Source organism: Dermacentor variabilis, chromosome 4 (genome assembly GCF_050947875.1).
Source record: "Dermacentor variabilis isolate Ectoservices chromosome 4, ASM5094787v1, whole genome shotgun sequence".
In the NCBI taxonomy this organism is placed as follows: domain Eukaryota; kingdom Metazoa; phylum Arthropoda; class Arachnida; order Ixodida; family Ixodidae; genus Dermacentor; species Dermacentor variabilis.
In genome coordinates this window covers 42051504-42073824 of record NC_134571.1, presented here as the reverse complement: position 1 = coordinate 42073824, position 22321 = coordinate 42051504, and the positions used below count along the sequence as shown (strand labels likewise).

General features: G+C 43.5%; 2 protein-coding genes across 8 annotated transcripts in view; one reads left to right on the top strand and one right to left on the bottom strand.

Moving 5' to 3' along the window:
- Window positions 1–22321, top strand: part of Eip74EF (Ecdysone-induced protein E74) — a 293260-nt gene that overhangs the window by 122342 nt on the left and 148597 nt on the right. For all 7 annotated transcript variants that reach the window (XM_075688765.1, XM_075688768.1, XM_075688762.1 and 4 more), the window contains one exon: window positions 13372–13507. In XM_075688765.1, the coding sequence (XP_075544880.1) occupies window positions 13372–13507 (136 nt within the window). The remainder of the gene's footprint in view (window positions 1–13371; window positions 13508–22321) is intronic.
- On the bottom strand, window positions 20228–21161 carry Ak6 (adenylate kinase isoenzyme 6). Its single transcript, XM_075688771.1, has one exon. The coding sequence runs from the start codon at window positions 21155–21157 to the stop codon at window positions 20456–20458; it is 702 nt and encodes a 233-aa protein (XP_075544886.1). The 5' UTR covers window positions 21158–21161; the 3' UTR covers window positions 20228–20455.

The following is a 22321-nucleotide window of genomic DNA, read 5'->3' as shown; positions in this document are numbered from 1 at the left end:
GGTGGCCAGTTTTTCTAGAACAATCTGCCCACCGTCCTTCAACAAATCTGCTGTTACCTGATCCTCCCCAGCTGCCTTCCCCCTTTGCATAGCTCCCAAGGCTTTCTTTACTTCTTCTGGCGTTACCTGTGGGATTTCGAATTCCTCTAGACTATTTTCTCTTCCATTATTGTTGTGGGTGCCACTGGTACTGTATAAATCTCTATAGAACTCCTCAGCCACTTGAACTATCTCATCCATATTAGTAATGATATTGCCGGCTTTGTCTCTTAACGCATACATCTGATTCTTGCCAATTCCTGGTTTCTTCTTCACTGCTTTTAGGCTTCCTCTATTCCTGAGAGCATGTAAATGGTAAAGTGCATATACAAATCCTATTTGAGTAGGTAATGAGGGCATTATGGAGGGTAAGTGAAAACTAAATATGGCCATGTTCTTTGAAATATCACTCTCACTCTATAGCTAGGGGACAGCTGCAGCCCTGTCTATTGAATGGAGATGTTGGCGTGCCATCAATACCTGCATCTGTACCTGTAAAGCAGTTACAGTCAGTGGTATCCCGCTTCCCTTTGGACGTTTTAAAAGTGCACTGACACAATGCTTTTCCCTCCTTGTCTTTTTCTAATAGATAGCTGTTCACCCAGTGAAGCCTTGATTCATTCAATGTGCAAAATATAATTGTTTTTCTTTAGAAGAGTACCAACAAAGAAGTTTTGTTTCCCCTTTTTTTGCTTTGTTAAACACATGCGGATTCTGTAACAGTTGCATGCTGCCTCAGTTCGTAAAGCACGCCCTGAATCATTAATTATGTCATCTTCTGATGTGACTTGTTCAAAATACACGTCAATTGCAATGCAGCTACATGTCACAAGATGTGTTGAGCTGAATCCCTCTATACATCACAAAAGTCATAGGTAGTGGTCACGTGTTTATCACAAGGTGTTCGTGCACACCAGTAAGCCTGGCACCGTTGTGCCATGCTACACCATGACTGTGTCGCCAAAAGCTGGGCCCGCACCACGTCGGCCATTGTTACCTCCTTCACTCTGCACCTGGTGCGGCGATAAGCATGGTCCTCTGATGCTGCTTCTCTCGTAATGCAGAGTGGCCTTCTGACCTCTCCCCAATTATTCCACCAGATTTCGGTAAGACACCAATGCTTTAGCTTGTTACCACTGCACCGGGCTGGCCGGCCCTGTAAGGATTGGGGGCTCAATCCCATCGCCCGTAGTCAGTCATCGAGATTGGAGCCGGGCATGAATTAGAAGGTAGCTGGCCCATGCCGTCGTCCAACTTATCCACGCTGAGGACGTTGTTGAAGGGAAGGACTGCCTCTCATCGAGAACGAGGAATATGGGTTTATTTACAGTATCTACATCAGGACGTTGCAGTTCATCAGTCTAGCATGACTGCAAGAGAAAGTACACCGAGCGGCCGCACAACAGCAGTTTATAAACATTCGGTCCTCCCTCGAACCCAAGGTGAGGGAAACGTTCGACCAGTCATCGTAAACAAGTCGCCTCTCTGCGCGAGGGATTACACACACACACTTCCACACAGGTTAACGGTCCTCAACTAATGTCAGATGGACTTCGCAGAACTCTGGCTGACGTCAGGAACGGTGCGTGGGAAGGGGCCTCGAACTACGTTCCCTCGGGGACTCCCTTGTTCACAGCAGACCAGGTCGGCGGTGGCGGGTTCAGGCACAAAGCCTGCTTCGTCGAACTCATATCTTGGCTCCAGCGACGGAGAGTCGAGGATGCGCGTATTGTTCTTCGCACACAGTTGACTTAGTGATGCCGTGGCTATAGGTTTGCGGTGGCGTTCCAGGAAAAGTTGGTGCCGCTGTCGCAGCTGCCTGGCAAAACTTGCACTTGAGCAGGCTGTTCTTAACAGCCCACGCGTCAGCAAGATCATGTAACCACCACCTGTGATTTTGCTGCAGCAGCAGTTAAAAGCTCGAAGTTCGGTTTGCTGTATCTGCCCGTCTGTTTGTCCGTAGGTCCTTTCTATAACAACAGCCACTGTAATTGTCATGTCATTGTCAAGTTTTCGTTACCGTGTCAGGCCACCTCCTCATCTTCGTCATAGGGTGAAGAAGAAAACTCTGCCCACTGTCACCGTTGCATTGCTTACGCTGCAGACTGTCGAAGCCCCAGCAAACCGGTTTAGATGGTATGGCACTTTGAGTCACAAAGTAGTCATAGTGAGCGCATCTGTTTTCCATAATCAAACAAAAAGTCACAACACATTCTCACAATACACACGTATGCACACACATATATATGAATGATAAGAAAGGCAACCGAGGGGCCTGATTTTTATTAGTCATATCATAAGAAGCCAACAAACAATGACACCAATGTCAACAATGGCTTATGATATATATATATATATATATATATATATACAGGCAGTATGTTGTGAGCACACACTTGCTAATAGAAGAGTGCATGATATTGAAATGTTTCTTTATATTTCAGTTTATTAGACGTTACATATGAACATGGACAGAATGCATGAATGAGCGTCCAATGAGTGCTTGCACACTTAAAATGAAAGTTTGCTTACGAACAACACTGGGATTCAAATGCATATGCCAAAAGGAGCATATAGTTTAGAGTCGCACATGCTAACTGCCACACTATCGCACGACATTCGTGCTTGGTGTGTCAAGCTCCCCTTAGAAACTTTGAGAGTTGATGTTAGTGCATTTATTTTTAGAAGCATACGAGGACAGTATTGCAATAAAGTGTATACTTGATGTGTTTGATGTTTATTGTGTATGATGGCAGCACGAAGGAAGTGGCAACACACAGGACAGGAAACTAAACTAACAATTGAAAGTTTAATACACTGAAGGAAAGAAGAAATACAAAAGGCCATTTTCCATGCTCACGCCACTAAATAATGTATGTGGACCAAATCTTTTGAACAGATTAATTTCGCAGTCAAACAGAGTAAGAGAAAGAACTGAAACGCACAAATCGTGTCTTATTTTTGTATTTGTGTGAAGAGCCTCTCATTTTGCATGCCTCTTGATCCCTGTGCTCGATTATGAGTTGCGGTCCTTCACGGAGAGGCTTGTATTCACATGAACGACAATGCGCCAAAAGATGTGATGAAGGTATGCCCTTTAGATTGTTCTAGTGCTGGCTTAACCTCTCGAGAATTAAGGCAATCATCAGTCTGCCGGATGCACATTTTTCCCCTGGGACAGTGAAATGTGCACTATGCCACAATGACAGTGGAACAAAACGGTTCCAGTGGTTGACAGTGCGCTGGCCTTTTCCTGCTGACCTGCCTTTCTTGCCTCTTCTTCTTTTGCAGTGGCTGGCGCAGGCCTATCTGACTTTTTCCCAAAGCAGAAAAAACAACATGCAAATTGAATTTCTTCGGGATCTTTTTAAACCGATGTGAAAAACCATGTACAGTGATCAGCGATGCAAACATGATATTGGCCCGCCCGCATTGTGTTCTTCGCTTTTCGTGCTACCAGTGAGCTCTGGGCGATTGCTGGGGTGCCATGTGCAGTCACGATGCATCACAAAGGTCCTCACTTTCATTGCATATGGGCGCAATGCATCAGCTCGGTGTCCCCAGTGCCCATCAGCAGTGAAGAAGGCGCTGACTGCCCATGCAGGCCGATTAGTGTGTTTGAATCGTACTGCATTGCACATAGAAAATTCCGACCATCTTAATTGGCTTTTTAATCTTGCTTTTGTGTTTCTCCTTTGCTTCACTGCATTAATACTTTGAGTTAGTTTGGAGCTTTGTCCCATGTGGCTCTTTTCTTCTATGTTGCCATCTTCTTTGTGCTGCCATCATAATATGGACAATGTTGTGTGCATCGCAAGGAAGTTGTTCTGCAAAAGATGGCAGTGTCAGTTGTTAGAGCATGCTGCGACTGCAGTAAATGAGTTAAGTGCTAGGGAAATTGCTGAAGCCTAGTGTAATTTTTTTCCCCTGTCTTTCTTTCCTTCTTTTTTTGTGTGTGAGAGAGAGATTTGCAGAGGCATCTTGCTCAACACGCTCAAAGTAGCGCTCTATTTTTGTAGCCATTTAGAATTGGTGGCTATAAAAGATTATGTAACTCATGATTTGTTTTGCATCTGAGGAATTTAGACTTTATGCCGTGATTACAGAGTTGGCAGCTATCTAAAAAGCAAAAGAAAGAAAAACGTTGTGTCAGTACCCTTTTAAATCTACCAGTTCAAATGAGTGCAGCTGGATTCATACCAGAGGGCACATTATGTCTATCGAATGTGAAATTGCATGGCAACATGCACAAACCACTGACACCTGTCAGCTCAGTGTAGTGGATGCAGGGTATATTACTGTGGTTGTTCAACTGAAAGCATACAATTCATTTACCAGGGGATGATGTGAACCACCAGAAAGCCATAAAAGGTTACAAAGACTCTATACATAACCTGGAGAAGCGACAGAGGAGGACTGCATAAACCAAGAGTGCAGATTCTTTGGCTAGTCAGTAAACAGACACCATGAGCGCAAACACTACTATCCGTAAGCAGTGTTTCTGTGCACCTTTGTGTGTACAGTTGGCCACAAAATTTTGCAGGACCTGGAAATTGCAAAACAGCTTTATTCCCATGCAGCTGGGCCACACAGCATTACATTCTATATTTCATTAGGTAGCAGCCCTTGCGACCTACACAGGGAGCTTTTAGATTGGAAGTGTTTGGAAGAAATTCGCATTTGCCGTGGAGCCTGTCTTCTGTAAGCTTTTGTAGCTGGCTGGACCTTTATTCAGAAGAGGCCGTCCTTCCATTGACGGTGTTGTCGACTTGGTCTCCACTTTTGAACAGGAAAGAAGTCGTCGTCGGTTAGTTGGAGCTGTTTTTTTGGACATCAAGAATGCATGCGTCAATGTACTCCATTATGCAATCCTTGATGCACTGGAAGATTTAGACGTCGGTGGCCGGCTATATGCACGGATTGTTAGCTACCTCAGTGGCTGCACAATGTATATGTCGACAAGTGGCGGCGACACCGGACAGTACAATATCCATCGAGGTGTTCCACAAGGGCGAGTTCTTAGTCCAACTCTTTTCAATGTTGCATTGATTGGCCTTGCATCTGAACTTGCTAACACGGTGAAGATTAGCACATATGCGGACGACATATGCATATGGGCATCTGGAGCCACCCGTCCCCAAATGCATGCTAGGCTTGAACGTGCAGTGACAATCACAGCTAAGTATCTGTGGCGTCAAGGCCTCCAGCTCTCAACAGAAAAATGTTCCGTTATGGCATTACGCGAAAAAGAATGACCAGGTATCCGATAATCGTTAACGGAATAGTGATACCTACGGTTACACATCACAGATTCCTTGGCTTAGTCATAGCTTGGGGATTATCTTGGTCAAGACATGTCGCCGTACTGAAGTCAAAGCTGAAGAGTTTTGTTCATGTCCTTCGCGTCATTGCAGGAACAAGATGGGGACCCTCGGAGTCGTCATTACTCCATTTGTACCAAGCACTATTTGTAGGGTATATACGGTACAGCATGCCGGTGCTCTCAAGCATGGGACTTAGCTGTGTGCGCACGCTGGAGACCTTTCAAGCTCAAGCATTACACACATGTTTGGGCTTCCCACGATGCATGTCAACCAATGGAACAATAGTGGAAGCTCGTGCTTGTCCTATTGGTGTATACGTGCTCTGCGAGCCTCTTCGAATGTACCTTCGCGTGTTGACCCGACACAGGCACCATTCTCTGTCATCGCTCCCTGCCACCCACCCAGATTCCAGCTTTTCAAGGACTCTGTCACTTCATCAAAGTGTTCTGCCATCAAGATTTTCTCCCGCCTGTAATCCGAGAATACCCCTGTGGGATCTGCCTAAACCTTTAGTTACACTGCTGATCCCTGGAATTACAAAAAAGTCATCCGTTGCATCTATTGGCCTCAAGCGATGGTGTTTCATATTTATGCAGAGTACAGAGATACTGTACACATTTATACCGATGGCTATGTCACACCATATGCCTCCACTGCAGCCTTCGTCATCCCACATATGATCATCGCTCGGTGGTTTAAACTAGACCATAGATCAACATCAACTGCCACAGAACTTGTTGCTATCTAGGAGGCACTTCGATTCGAGGAGCCTCCTCACGCATGGACGATATTCTGCGATTCCAAGCCAGCTCTTCAAACGATTGACTGTGTCCTCAGATGGGACCCATATTATTCCATGGCTATAGAAGTTACAGAGCATCTCGACCACGCAAATAGAAATGGCCACACTGTCGCCTTTCAGTGGCATGATAGGGAACGAACAGGCAGACGCTGAAGTGAAAAATGCTTTAAATAATGCTTCTGAAGTACCCATTCCGTTCTCACGAACAGACACAAATGCCCTACTTCGTCGCGTAATACGCAACCGTACATTGGAACACTGGACCCAACCAGATCGACAACACAAGCAAGTACACAAATGGGACCAAAAAATGAAGTTTCGTATACCTCACAAACTCAAAAGAAGCCGAACGAGCATGGTGCACCGGATTCGCCCTGGTGTCGCATTCACCAACCGCTATAGACATCCGATAGGCGGCAGTGATACTAGCTCAAACTGTGAAGACTGTGAGGTGCCAGAAACACTTGATCATATATTTTGCGTGTGTCCTGCATACGCGCAAGAACGACAGCAACTGGTCTCTTCTATTGCTAAGATCGATAAGAGGTCGCTATCAGATGAGTTTCTTTTAGTTCCTTGGCCTAATGCAAAGAGCGCAGCCCTGACAACAAGTGCCACTGTAGCCTTTCTCCAAGCCACTGGGCTGGACGCATGGCTTTAGACATGCTGCAACTCTGTGAACTTGTATATACACATCTCTCCCTCATACCATCATCATCATTCATCAACCATTTTCCTCCCCGTCCCTTTTCCCCAGTGTAGAGTAGCAGACCAGAGCTTGTTATCGCTCAGGTCGACCTCTCTGCCTTTCTATAAATAAATATATATATCTCTCTGTGGACCTTTATTGTTTGCATATTTTAGCACTTGCATGCACAGTATGCTCTAGCCCAGGGTGAATTGCAGAGAAATGTTGGGCAAGGCGGAAGGCAAGCCTCAATTGAGGGCGGCTGCATGGATTTTGGCAGCACGGTGTGATTTGAGACTGATACGCCAGGGTGTTTGTTGGTGCACGGGTCAGTAGCTTGTGATACTGCACAGTTGCCGTGTCCATTTTCTATGACACAACTTTTGACACAACGACATGCCACTTTTGGCACATTTAGAACGGTTCGATTTCAGCGATGATATAATTATGTTTTGCACACCGGTTAAGCCTGGCTTTGTTATCGTTGTCACTGAGTGGACGACTGAAGCGATATCAAAATAAAAATGAGACAGAAAAGAAAAAAAAGAAAACCTGACAGACATATGCCAAGTTGCAAAATTGCAACTGAAGACAAGAGCAGCGTAGCGGAGTTTTCGAGACGGCAACCATTGTGTTCATTCTTATAGCCTCTGAGTGTTTTCTCAAGGAAGAAACATTTTCGGTTTCTCTAGAACTTCTTCCCAGTACTTTTGCACGCTCCTCATTGCCTTTGTATGTTAAGCGGAGCCACAGCTGTTACGTCAGTGCCAGCAGCACATAAAGGGGCGCCAATGAAAAAATAATTTGAACTATAATAATAAATTATACCTCCATAAGATACCAAAATAGCCACTCTTACCATTAGAAGCAGCTTGGTGAGCCAGAAAAGATGCACGAGCAAGACTGGTGGTGACGCGCAGTTTTCATACCAGCTAGCCATGATGTTGTGAAATCTGACGATGTCTACTGAGGCCTGGTCAATTTTTTATTGGTAGATGAGAAATACATTGTATTCTAAAGATGTAAGACTGAACTTTGAGAGTTTTGCAGAAGTTCACTGCACCATGAAGGTGCAAATACGAGAAAATTCTTAGAAACACTTGACATCACACTGACGTACTGATGCTGAGGTTTCGGCACAACATTCAGAAACTTTAAGTTTGGCATTCACTTCCTCTTCTAGTAATAAAACTCTTATCACGAAGTTAGCAAAAGTAAAGGTTCAAGAGACTATTTTGCCAGTGTAAACTGATTCACTGTTTCACTTTACTGTCCCTTGAACACATGACCACTTACAATTAAGGCTTTCAAATTAATAGTTCTGAACCTAGAAAAAGGCCTTCAAAAGTTGATCATAAGCATGGTTGGCTAGTATTAAAGACATATGCATGTTATATACAAGAAGAAAGGGGGTTAGCTGAGGGGCCCGATTTTTATTAGTCATATCATAAGAAGCCAACAAACACTGACACGAAGGACAACATAGGGGAAATAATTGTGTTTAATAAATGAAAATAAAGAAACGATAAATTAATGGAAATGAAAGTGGATGAAAAAACAACTTGCTGCAGGTGGGGAACAGTCTCACAACCTTCACAAAAGTTGTGGGATTGTTCCCCACCTGCGGCAAGTTGTTTTTTCATCCTCTTTCATTTCCATTAATTTATCGTTTCTTTATTTGCATTTAGTAAGCACAAGTAATTTCTCTTATGTTGTCCTTGGTGTCAGTGTTTGTTGGCTTCTTATGATATGCATGTTATATGTCATATTTAAAATACCCTTTGGGTAATCTATATCTGTATTTCTGCTACAATTAAGCTAATGTTTATCTTAGGATACAAAGCACTCCTATCGTGAACTCTATGAAGATGCCCGTGTCACTGAAGCTAGCTAATAACAGCCATTAAAGCTTATTCTAAGAGGTGTCACTTTTTTGTTGGCTCATATATTTCCAAAAACTGAACAAAACCAGGAATATGAACAATGCATAAACATATTGCCTGTGTTTGTTTATATCCACCTAAAACGTGCTCACTTTGCAACTTTAATGACTGGCTCCATTTCCTGAGGTAATGAGATGTTGTGAAGCGTGCACATATCGAAAGCCAGGAATGGGGTAAAGCCATCATCATAATTCATTAAAGGAGTGCATGGCTCAAGTTTGAGAATGACGTGTTGTAGTACCACCTTATGAGCGTTATCGTCGATTTGGGGTGCTGGTTCATTTGCCTCAAAGCACTCTGTTGAGGGTGCGTTCCACACTGAATTCGAAATGAAGATTCAAATGCACTTGTAGTATGCCACAGTGATGCAGTGCCTCTCTGCATGAGAATGTAAAGGAAGCTCTACAGTAAAGCTCAAACTCTGAGTGATTTTGCATGTTACATGACTACACAAGCAGTAATGAACAACAATTTAGGCCATTATGTGACCGGTATGCTCAATCTAGTTGCTCGATCGCTTGGTTCTGGAATTTTAGAATCTGTCACTCTTTGCCCAGAAGTGCCTCGAGTGACTAGCCAATAGTACACATGTTGCCTGAGTACGCTGCCTGCTGGGTTTTCACTTCTTTGGTCGGCACAGCTCAGGGTGTTTTGCATGGGCATTGTTGGTGACTCTTGTGCAATTTGAGACAACATAGAACAAACACTGCTACTGTTTGCATGGGTTGAATGCATGGTTGAAATGTTACAAAAACGTTTTCAATTTGGTACCGTAGGAAGCACCAACATAACAAGACTGTGTGCTTAGATGTGCAAAGGTGCGACATTTTGCCTGGTATGTACGGCTGCTCTATCCCAACTATTGTGCTGGTAAAGCAATGAGCACAAAAGCTGCTGTGCCACAATTGCCTACAGTAGTTAATACAGTCACAGGCAAGTTGAAGAGAAAAGTGCCGAAGTACACGACCAAGCCCCCTTACTAAGTTGCCTGCAGTTGTCGCTCACATGGTTCATCAACAAACGAGAGACTGGGGCGACAGAGATCCCAGTCATGTTACTCAACTTTTTGCTCAAACAGGGTTCATTTCTAAGGAAAGTGGCAGTTGCCAAATGTGGGTGATTGGCAAGATATCCCCAGCACTTGCGAACACAATTACTTGAAATTTCCACCGGAGAGCTGAACTTAGCCAATAAGAGCTGGCATGATCTTTTAGGTAGCAAATATATTGCTGTTTCTTCGCCTGACAAGGATAGGCTCAGTGAAAGATGCGCATTTTGCAACACCATCATCAGCAGCACATACAGCTCCACCTCCAACTTTACACTTAATCGTAAATGAAATATTAAATACATGTGCATTTTGAACACTTCTATGCCATATTTTTATTCAGGTCCATTTACTCTTGCCTAAAAACGAAACGTCTATGGCATTACATATTGTTTATAAACATTGCCGTTATATATTTAGGGTTTAATCTGAAGCTTGACGGAGAGCGATTGCAAAACTACATTGACAAACTCGAGAAATGCGGTTGCCTCCTATCTAAACTTGTAGAAAATTAGACACTGAACCGCTTTTGGACAGGCCCACAAATCTTTAACTGTCTCCTGTCAGTTGTAAAGGTGGCATGGAAAGATAGCTGATTGTGCAACATACTTGTGCTGATTTTATATGCAAGTACTGCAAGCCGCATAGACTGCTGGTGAATGGCAATGCAATAGTTTAAGTTAGAGCATTGATAAAAAAATCTTGCATTTGAACGGAGGAAATTCAAAATGTATGAGGCTTGTTGGCAGGAGTTAATAAATTTACAAGCCAATTCTGTTATAAATTTGCAACAGCTCCTACCGTGATGCCATAATGAGCATGCACAAATGTATCGAAATATCTTTGACATACAAATAGCAAGTATCATATTGGATGCACTTAATCCTGTAGAATCTTGTATCTGTATTTCAAATACCTGTAGCCTCAGTGTAATATAATTGTTCATGGTACAATTTTCAAGGTATCTTTGTTCAGCCGTGGATCCTAAGTTTATAATGAGGTCTCCCATCCACGTGCATAAAGCTTCAAGCAGAAATGTCGTGCTGTATGCTTACATCAATAATTCTAAACTTGTAACTGACTGTCTGAAAGGGCATTTCGAATGCTCTGAAAGCACTTTGAAAATTTATAGGAGTCCACCATACTATGAAGCCAAGGAAAGCATCAGAAAAATTTACCGTACAACTGATTAGAGATGTAGATTAAATTTGCAATAAACTTCATATTATTATCAAAGGAAAAGGAAAGTGGAACAACGGACAACTTTGTGGCCAATGAATTAAGCGCCATAGCAGCAACTTCGGCATGACACATGTGATGGTGTATCATTGATCTACGGGGCGACAGCAGTCCCTCCATCCATTTTCTTGCATATTTATGTACATGTATTAATAACCTAACTCTTGGAGCCAGAGCCACCTGTCGCCATGTAGGCCGACGTGAAACACTGATTAAACTGCAGGCATCATGTAGTATGTCACCTTGGGAACCAAACGGTGTTTGTACTTCTCTTGCTCTTGGTGATGATACATGCCAGCCAGGAGCAAGCTGCTGGTTATATTTATATTACAGCAGGTGCTCCTGTAGTCGCACAGTAGCCTTTAATTTGACTTGGCTTCATCGTGTTGTCTTAGCTAGCTAGTGTCACCTAGAATAGAGGCAAACAAGCAAGGAGATGTCTGCACCACGTACCACTGGACACATGGCTCTTTCCTTCAGCAATGTCTCTCTTAAGTGTACTCAGGAGGCCAATGATGAAGATGGAGTGATGTTTCTGCATGACAATGAAGACATCTGCTGATGAACCATTTCATTATAGAGCATACGAATGCAGGCTTCTACGCATGTTTTTCACGCCAGGGCTTGTCACATGGTTCAAAATTCCTTGTGTTCCTTGTGCTAAAGGCCCTACAATAGCTAAAGTAGCACCATTCATTGTTGACCTCCGCATTGTCCCTTCCTGTATGTTTCTTTGATGGTTGCAGTCATGTGACAGTGAGCATCATGTTTAATGTCCATGCATCCTTTGTACTTGTTGATTGGTGCTGAGGTCAGGCCTGTGCCGTGTTTGCAAAGCACACTGTGACCATCTCACTAAAACAAGGGTGCATTAAGCATTCAACAGGATAATAGGGAGGTGAAAGGGATGCTCTACCTCGCAAGGGAAGCAGCAATAGGGGACCAGGCTTATACTATGTCGAATATGAAGAAGCGCAAGGACAGCACTGCTGGGGCTGTTTGGAGAGAGGGAAAAGGTGGAAAGGGGGAGATAGCACTAGCTTAGGTTTATTCTAGGGACTTTACCAGGTGCTAGAGTTACTGCATATGCTCTCGAGGATAGCAGAGTTACACAAAGGTCTGCCATCTAGTGTGTAAAACGGACCAATTTTTTAGAGAAAGGGACATGTCACGAGCCAAGCTCATCACAACAGGAACACTCGTGGTCGACCTGTGCTACTGTCATAATATGTCACATAATGTCACAGCTACCCTCATGAACTGCCTGCTTTATCGGGGGCCCTGGTGGACCACTTCATTGCAAGCTTGCACGTGTGAGCTATGGTAGTTGTTAAAATTATTCTGAATGAATAGAAATATGCCATTGCATGTACTGAGGTGTCACGTAGTGCTGGATCTTTCATTGCGTGGCACCATCTTTCGAAACACATGCTAAGCAGCAACCCTGTACATGTTCAAAACACAAAAAGAAAGGTGTTTATTAAGTGACTTTTGCACGAAAAAAAAAATAATAAGATACTAATTTTGGAAGTGGTTGTCTGAATGTTGGTTATCGAAGAAAGTGCCAAAGCATGATGAAGCAGTTTGTGCTGCCATTGCCAACTTTGTTTTTCTGTGCCTTAGTGGTGACTTCTCTGCATTGCATGGTTGCTTTTGGAACCACATGACTTTGCTCGATAAGTGGGGGTGTGAGCAACGAATGGAGAACAGATGTGCAACTCTGGCTTCCTAAAGAGAACCATATGCAATAACTCTTATCTGGTGCGAATTTGAGGTGCCGTCTAGTGTGTTCACTGCACACCACTAGAGGCCGTACTGAAAGGGACGCAGACCAAGTTTGGCATGAAGTCAGGGAACTGCTTGAGAGGTAGTGGCGCCATGACTTGTTTGCTCATCGATCTGTTCAAAGTTCCACGTGTGGATATAAGTACATATTGTAGCAAAATAGAAGGAGGTATGATTTCATTGAATTTCGGCAGGGTCAACAAAAGTATCCCACCTGTGGTATTGACTCACGGCCCACAGCAACTCATATGAGCAGTGATTGAGTCGTCAACCATTTCTTCTTTTTCTGTGTCTTATGAAAACTATAAACTTCACTTATAAAAAGATTAAGCCTCCAATTTATAGTCACTTATAACTATATATAACTTATAGTCATTATAGGATGCAGTGTACTACACAGCTAAAATTTAAGTCCACATTATTGTCTCTTTATCATCCACTTTCTGGAATCAAGATGTAGTGAATGGACTCATTCGTGGCAATTCGGTATTGGTGGTTTGCAGGTGACCGTGAAAATAGAGCCCGGTACAAGTCTTGTGTCATGCGTGAAAAGTGAGCGCCAAAATTCAAGCACTACTATCCACCTTCCTGACAGCACACAGGACATCGGCAGCCCAAGCTTGACTCAACTCAGCCCATGTAAGTTGGCTAATCTTCTGGCTGGGCTGGACATTTCTCGCTTGCAATGTTGGCTGAAGAAACGACACACACTTGGGAAGCACTGCGAACTGTGCAGGGTGTGCCAATATGAAAAGAAACACGTAATCAGTACTCAAGCAATGATTACTGTAGCTTCACTTCAGACCTCACTCTCCAATACTTGCTGTGCAGCTCTCCTCTCAAACCCACCCCTCCATACTTATACTTTTCAGTGTAAAAATGAGAAAAATTCGTGATCCTGAATACAAATCGGGTGTTCCCTTTCATATTGGTCCTGACTGTACACTACCGCACAAGATGTGCTTTCAGCATAAATTCAAACGCGGACAATTAAGAAATGACTACAGTGTATTGTTGCATTTCCAGATTTGACTGAATTGACTGACTGAATTGCCATCCACATGGGTGGCAATTCTGTGCTAAAGTTCTCACACCAGCTTGCCATAATGTCATTGACTTTGACAGCATATAGTAGGATCCCCGTTTATCAGTAAAGAACAATGGCATTGCATTATAAAGGAGCCAAAGTCTGAACCTAGCAAGTCTGGAGAATTTTTCCTGTACTGTAATGGCTGAAACACAGGAAAGCAATTTAAATCCATGATGTCATATTGCCAAAAGTAAGTATTGGCACTCAGGTTGCAGTGCAAAATGTTAAAAAAAAAAGAAAGCTTAGCCTTCATTATCTTCAGTAATAATAAATATTTTTCTACCAAATCAATGAAATTAGATATTTTTGAACTTTATCTCTTGGCATAAACATGTCTAGTATAAACATAAATATATAAGCCTACACATATGTTGACATATGTCTAGTAAACTAAATACTAGAGGCAGGAAGGCATTATAATTAAAAGCTGTAGAAGATAGTGTGCTGATGAATCAGTGGATGTATTTCAAAAGTTTGTTGGTTTTGCTTTGAGCTGCCTGAGTAATTGGTGGAGAGGGCTGCACGTACACAGTGCTAGGTGGCCTGGGAACTGCCAGTGCTTTCTGACATGGTTGTTACTGAAATCCATCAAGGCTCTTGAAGGGGTCAGTCTGCATGTTTAGAGCATGAAATTATTTTTCATTCATTGTAAGCAACGTTAAAAAGAGAATATGCAACTCAAGGAAAACTATTGGGAATCCATGGCAAGTGAATGGCATCCAGTGGAAGAAAACACAAGTCATTCATTGGGTTGGGCATGCACGACGTAGCCTGACAAACAATTGCCGTGCCCGCATCTACCTCACGCTGGCAACATTCTAGGCATTTTATCTGTCATGAAATAGTGTTGCCGTTAATGAAAAAGCAAAAGAAGAAGAATGATATAAAGAAGAGTGTTTCCTACGTTACTGCACCGGCAATGAAAATATTGATGTTAGAATGAAGAGAAGTCCGTCGGGAGACCGGTGACATCAACTGCGATCGATCAGCTGTGCACAGCAAGGCCTGCTGCGTTCCTGTAACATCATGATGACTCCAGTTTAGACGATATTGGGATTGGATATGCTGTCATACGTGATACACATGATGACTGCCCTGCAGGATGCTTTCTGCTGCAGTGGCAGCTTTGTGAATGATAACATATACTCTTCGCTGATATCTTGCTGAACTAAAGCATGATAGTCATTGTGCAAGAGGTGACATAAAAGAATATGTGCACTTTGGCGGCTATGAAATAAAAAAAGCGTTGACCTTTTTCGTCTGATTCCGCATCCGGGGCGGAGTCAAAGTATTTTGTGCCTACTCATGGTGGTCATGCAGCGGTTGGTGGTAATTACTGCCTTTTGTTGGGGTGGTGCAGTCAAGGTGAGGTCATTTTGGTATAAACAAGATATCTGCCTGTGATTCGTCAGCTGAGTGCACAGGCAGCCACGGAAGTTTTTGGAACATGCCGTTACAAACTAAATCTTATAAAAGCCGGGAATAAAGATGCACATTTTATGTCTGTGATCATAACATATACAGAGCCCCTACCAAAGCCTCTACATGTCCTGCATGTGCAGGCCTGAAAAAATAATCTGTCCTGCACTAGTATCTGTGTTCCAAAAACTTCCATGGGCATTTGTGATTAGACAAAAGTAAAGATGAAAGGGTTCCTGTCTTCTGCAAAGCTGGAACTAAGGCAGCATCATTCGAGGCCATCTCATGTAAGTAGTGCTTACATTTTGTTATTAACCAAAATGAATAGTTACTGCTCATCAGTTAGCAGTAATCTTAAGTGGACATACAGGAATAAATGCTTATAGATAGTTCCAGTGCGTTACACAAAGCACATGGTAATTACGTTGTATAAAAAAACATTCTCATAAAGTTTCGTCCAAGCACATGCTGGAAAGAAAAGTTGCAACATTTGAACGTTGAACAGTACATGCGTGGCAACTCACCAAGATGTGCAGAAGTGAATGACAGTTCTAGTAGTGACATTTCGTGACACTGTGTTTATATAAATTTCACACAACTCTAAATGTAATGGCCAGCTGTATTCTGCATCTCTGCTGGCAAAACTTTACAACTGGTATCTGTGTTGAAGAAACATTTAGACAACCTCCATACAGTTAGCTAAACCAACTACAGAGGTTGTGTAAGGTAGCTATTCTTGTGGCATGGCCCAGATGGATGTATGGACGCTTAAATTTATTGAGAGCTGGACCACGCCATCAGAACGACCGATGTAAAACATTTGTAGTGTATTATGATTCATCGTGGCATCACCAGCATCAGCATCATTTTTTTATAAGAATGAATACTAAGCAACGTCCTCTGAACAGTTAAAAAATATAACAAGAAAGAATAAATTATGTGGTTTAACATCCCAAAGGCAACTGACATTTTACAAGATATGCCAGAAGTTAACACTAAAAACACAGAAGTCTAGTTGTAACTGATATTTATGCCATTATCACAATAACTGATGCTGACTGATGTCCAGCTTCGTTGTGTCCAATAATTCCATGTGCGAGTGTTTGTTACACCGATGTTGGGCTGCCATTGAGCTGCATTGGCACAGCTAAACATGGTAATTGGTACTCATGAATGATAACCTATTTGTTCATAGCAATTAACTGGCTCATGTTATACTGCTACTCACGCGAAATGACCACCAGCAATGCTGTTTTGGCATTTGTTGTGCAATGCATTAGCGTATTCATGTTGATGCTACCTAGGTTGCAGCAGATGGAATTTAGTAGCTTCTAGTTCCAAAATTATTTAATTTTGCCGAAGTTATCACACCATTGACGGTGGATTGCACTTGATGTGTTTGAATTTTTTTAAAGCATTATGAAAGGTAGGAATTGAAATATTCCCCTAAGAAAAAGAATTTAAGATATCTGCCCTAAGAGTTATAAATTTTTGCAGTAAAAGTGAAAAAGGTATTTTAGACCAAAGCATTTCATGTGGGGGGTTAATCTGGGTATGAGTGGAGAACATTCAACTTTCTGAAATTGAGAAGGATGAGCTTAAAGCTTACGTGTTTCGAAAGTCTCTATGCACATGGTGCATCAAAAATAAGTGTGATTATTTTCTTTTCCATTACACTTCCTAGAGCATGGTTCAATGCACTGCAGTATGAACTTTGAAATGGCGTTTTTTTATTCCCACATTGTGAAATGAGTATGTGAGACGCGTGTACAGTGAGACAAATGTAAGTGCACAAACAAATGTGGTCAAAAACTAACGCTTATGAGCTTCAAAAGGAAAATTTGAGAATGCTAAGTTGAAATCAGAGAGCCAATTTTCACTTTATACATACACAACCAATTATTGGCTCCTTATTATTATTAATAATAATGCAAACATATACAAAACACGTACCATAAAAAAAGAGAGATGGGCTAGCAATTGTCTCCTAAAAGGGACACCATGCCTACTTGCTTGAAAAGGAGCACAAAAAAAGGGCCCGAAGGGCTCGGTGTGTGACCTTGTTGGTGGAGGTAATGTGCTACATTAACGCACCCAGTGCGTAACGAGCAATAGAGGCCTACTGAGGCAGGTTAACGCACGGCCAGACAGTGGCGTAAGGCACAGTTGCATGGCAGCACATTTATGAAGGATACTTTTAACCACCCGTGCTTAATTTGGTGCATTATGCATAACATGGTCCACAAAGACAGAAACCACTCAGAAAGGTGCATCCCTGATGTGGGCACATCATGCAGACCATGTTGCTACTGCTTCATTCAGCTAAACACCTGATAGTTTTTGAAGATCAGACTAAATTTTTTCTTTCCTCAGGTTTGTTTACTTTTCTGGTAATGTTGACATGCACCCATGGTGGACACAGTGCCTCCTTTAAGCACAGATGCAGGAAAGAAAGAATGGGGTGCACATTCCCCACCAACTGCTCTAAAATTTTAATGTCAACATGCAGATGTGCTTTATAAGCAGTGGCAAATTTACTACATTAACAGAAACAAACACCACGCACTTTGGAACTAACCTGCATGGAAGATGCTATAGACCGTGCCAATGCTCTGCAACAGGTCACATAGACTTTATTGGGATGGCATGATCCGCAAGGTGGGGGTTACTGCAGTCGCTTGCTTCATCAAACATTAGTCATCGGTCGTTCTACATCCGTCACTGGAAGGAGTGACATCTCGTGAACTTCACAGAAGGACTGAGATGCCTGCATTGTCGCAAGGAAAGCCGATGGATTGGTAGGTGAACACGAATATGCCTGGACATCGATCCCGGGTGTTTGGCTGTTGGCTCAAAATAATTTGCCAGGGGAGGTGACAGCAGTATTAAGTTCACATATCATATAGTCGGCTGGATCAACATAATTTCTAGAAATTGTGCTCACAGTTGTTGCTTAAAATACTGATGCAGGTTTGTGCCCCAACATTTGCAGCGCATAGTGCACTAGTCGAACCTCATTACAATGAAGCCGCATCCGACATCAAAATACCTTATGTTCTATATTTGTTATAGGCATAATTTTGTCAAGCAAATATTGGGGAAAAATCTTTGATTTATTTCATTAATCCAATGATTTGTTATATCTATTTTCGTTATACCAAGGTTGTGCCCTAGCTTACATGCCTAATTTCGCTTCTTGAGATTGTTCTTTGAGTGACAAAGGACACCTATAGGAACTAAGATATTTTTGGTGAGGCCATCAAGGGAGTGATGCAATTCTGGAACAGCACACAGGCGAAATTTGTCTGATGCAATGTGCATGTCGGTGTGCCAAAGTGTGACGTACACTGAAAAGAAGGGAAAAAGAATTTACGATTAAGTTATGGGGTTTTATGTGCCAAAGCCACCTTATGATTATAAGGCATTGTGTACTGGGAGACTCCGGATTAATTTGACCACCTGGGGGTTTTTTTTACATGCACCCAGTGCACAGTGCACAAGTGTTTTTGCATTTCATCCCCATCAAATTGCACCCACTGCGGCCCTGTTGGATCTTGCACCCTCTGGCAGCAGGAAAGAAGGGCGATTATGTAAACAACTGAAGGGCAAGTCGTGTCTACCTGAAAATATGTAGTGATGAATTTGCATACTTTATTTTTTTTTGCAAGATCGTTGCAGCTCCCCAATCTATGTGTGATGATCTCTTTTTGAGAATTGAGGGCACCGTAAGAAAACTGTAGTCGTAATTTCTGCTGGTTTTCAGATGTGTGACGTCATTTCTTGCATACTCTACATAGAATTGCAGCATTTGCTAGCTTCAGGGGTAGTCACAAAGTCCAACTCATTTTAAAATACAACTTAAGTGGTTAGGGGCCCTCTGTAGAGCAGCATCTCTGTGCAGCACCAATTTTCCTACTGTGTAGCACTTCGTATTTGCTCAAGACTTCGATTGGGGCTCAACGAGCAGCATTTGGCTGCCTAAGCTGAATAGCTAAACTGCTGCATTTTCATTTCTGCTTCAGCAAGGGTGGCTAAATGACTATGGAGGAGACAGTGGTGATCGCCAATTATAGAGCAATACTGGCTCGGAGCACTGCCTAAATGGCAAGTGCTTGCCCAGAGATGCGGATGTTGCAAATGAAAGTACCCCTTAATGAAACTAGCACTACTAAAAAGCCGTTTTTGAATTCATTGCTTTATTACGACAGGTAATGGGCTTGCAAAAGGGAGAGGTGTGGAAACTCGGGCATTCGTGCACTGTCATTGCAACTAAAACAGCAGTCAAGCTACTTTATCCTTCAACCGGCGGCAACTGAGGTAACGCACACCAACCCTATAACAGAGCTTTAATGACCCAGCTTCTGTGCTGAAAGCAAAGCGATTCACTGGTCAAAACTGCGGGCTCGCAAGCTTTATGACCACTTGCGAGAATCCTAACAGTGAACTGAATCTTACGTTTTTGCCTTTGCATACGATGCAAAAAGAACTGCTTTTCTAGAGAGCACAGTTGTACTACACACGATACGAGGCATGCGACGAATTCCACAGACGTTCTAAGGACGAGGGAGTGAACGTTTCGAGAGAGCTGTCGCAGAAGCAATGATAAAAGGACCCATGTTGATTCCGCAGTAACAGCAGCAGACACTTGACTCTCGCGATTAATACGATCTTAAATAGGGCATTCCAAGCCGTAGTCCGCCATTCCTGGTAGCACTGCTTCCGTTTACACAGTTGTCCATGGCAGTATTGTCGACTGGACTAATCGAGTTTCGGTCGATCCGAAAGCTCTAAATTGCACCAGCCAGCGTAGTAGCATGGTAGCCTAGATCACCAAATTAGTGACACAACCATTCAAAGGAACGAATTTATATCAAATGAAAGAAACAACAGCGAGCTCCAGTCCCCAGTTCATTTGGCTGTCGCGGTTGTTGCATCAGCATCTGAGAAGTGGCGCAGCACATCTCGAACGTCTCGAGGAGACGAATGAACACTAGTTCGGCACGATTCACTGGCAGCTAGCTGCTGTCCCACGGACGAAACACGCTAGAAGGTCCAAGGCAATCATTTTTGACCACGGGCTACCGGCTTGCGTTGCGCCACTGTTCTATCCAGCAGCATATTTTGTCCACATTATCCTCCATGTCGTCGGGCGTGTTGCTGGGCAACTCGAACACGATGCCGTTGTCGTAGGCTTCGCGCGCCTCGTCCAGAATCGTCTGGAATATCTCGCACTGGACGTTGTCTTCCAGTTTCTTGCCTGTGTAGCCCCGAGCGCGCAGTCTGTCGTAGAGGAGCGTGTTATCAGTGCGCAGCACGAAGACCACGTCAAACCAGCGCTTAGGGAAGAAGTCGCAGCCGTGGTATTCGACGATGCTGCCGCCGGCCTGTTGGGAGAGCTTCTCGTCGAGCTCGTCAACTACGCGGTCTTCGTCGAGGACTGCGCAGTCGTACTTGTCGTCGTAGCCGTCGTAGAGGTCGTTTTCTCGGGCGATTTCACCCACGTTGAGCCAGTCCATGCCCGTGCGATTCGCCACCTCGGACGCCAGAGTAGACTTTCCTGTGCCCGGCGTGCCGGTGACGAGGATGTTCGGGACGTAGCGACGTGCCATGGCTGGCCGCAAGTCACTGGTATATGTGTCACACACTGAAGGCGCAGAACAGGATATCACCGATATCGCTACGATCACCACCACGTGCTCTACTCCATCTTGGAGAAGGGCTCGCTCGTACGAAAATGCGTGCCCGTCCTGCCACGCGCCGCCCTCATTTCGCTTCCGCATTGCTTCGGGGCGCTGCGGTCGTCTTTCCTTTCCCACGGTCTTGCCTGCCCACTTACTCCAAAGATGGCGCCACCACCGCGTGCGCCTGATCGCGGAGTTGGTTGGAGTTGGCGTCGGTAGAGTGCGTTCGCTGCCTGCGCTGCTGTTTGCTGTACGCGACTGCGTGACTTGACGCGTACGCCGCGCCAGCTTCGCTGTACGCTTGCGAATGAGCGTTGACGTCTTTTGAAAGGCAGCCTGTTGGGACCCTTATAATAAGAGAGAAAATCGTGCTCTCTAACAAGAGAGAGTTCAACCATTTCATTCTCACAATATGAATTTTCTCTGCCGCTGGTTCGTTGTTTAAATGGCGGTGCGAGTGGGGTGTGAGGAGGATCTGCGGCAAACTGAATATGGTCACTTGTCCGCTGTGCAATTGTGCGAGCAGTTATTCCCAACCCCGCATTCAGCATCGCATACGCGTGTTACGTCCGCGTATGTTACGTCCGTGTTACGCATCGACTGCGCTTATCTAAATTCATAACTGGCACTTAATTTTAAGTTTATGTAGCATTGATGCATTCACAGTACTATAAAGCAAAGATGATGCATATTTAGAAGGGCACCGAAACGTAACAACTGTGAGTTGGCCTTGTGTCAAAATTAGATGAAGCAAATTTTTGGTGATTACAGCAATGAATATAGGTTAGAAAAATAACACATGCAGTTAAAAAGTGCATAGGCAGGAACATCAAGTGTAACACAGGTCTTTCAAGAAGCTAATAATTATATTTATAGTACAGAAATGAAAGCAAGTACTCCACAGCGAAGTGACCTGTGTAACGAAGGAATAGTTATACCCCATTTATATTGGGAGGTGCGCGGTGCGCCACCTTTACAACGAAGTGGCCCGCATAACGAATAATTTTGGAGGCCCCATGCACTTCGTCATAAGTACGCCTCCAAAGATGATCTAAAACCGCTTGACGACAATATTTTAAAATGGGGCTCTAGATGGGCGCTTTGTTTCCATCAATTTGTAGTAAACTGTGGCAGGAGAAAGTTTAATGCATATAGTGTTTAACGTATGCAATATTTGTTATGGCAGTCAAGTTGACTGACTTGTATACCTCCTTCCCTCATGTTAAGTCAAAGCAGTCAGTCGCGTCGTACGTGAATTCCCAC

Coding starts and splice junctions, on each gene's coding strand:
- Ak6 (XM_075688771.1), bottom strand. CDS start 21,157: ATGCGGAAGCGAAATGAGGGCGGCGCGTGGCAGGACGGGCACGCATTT.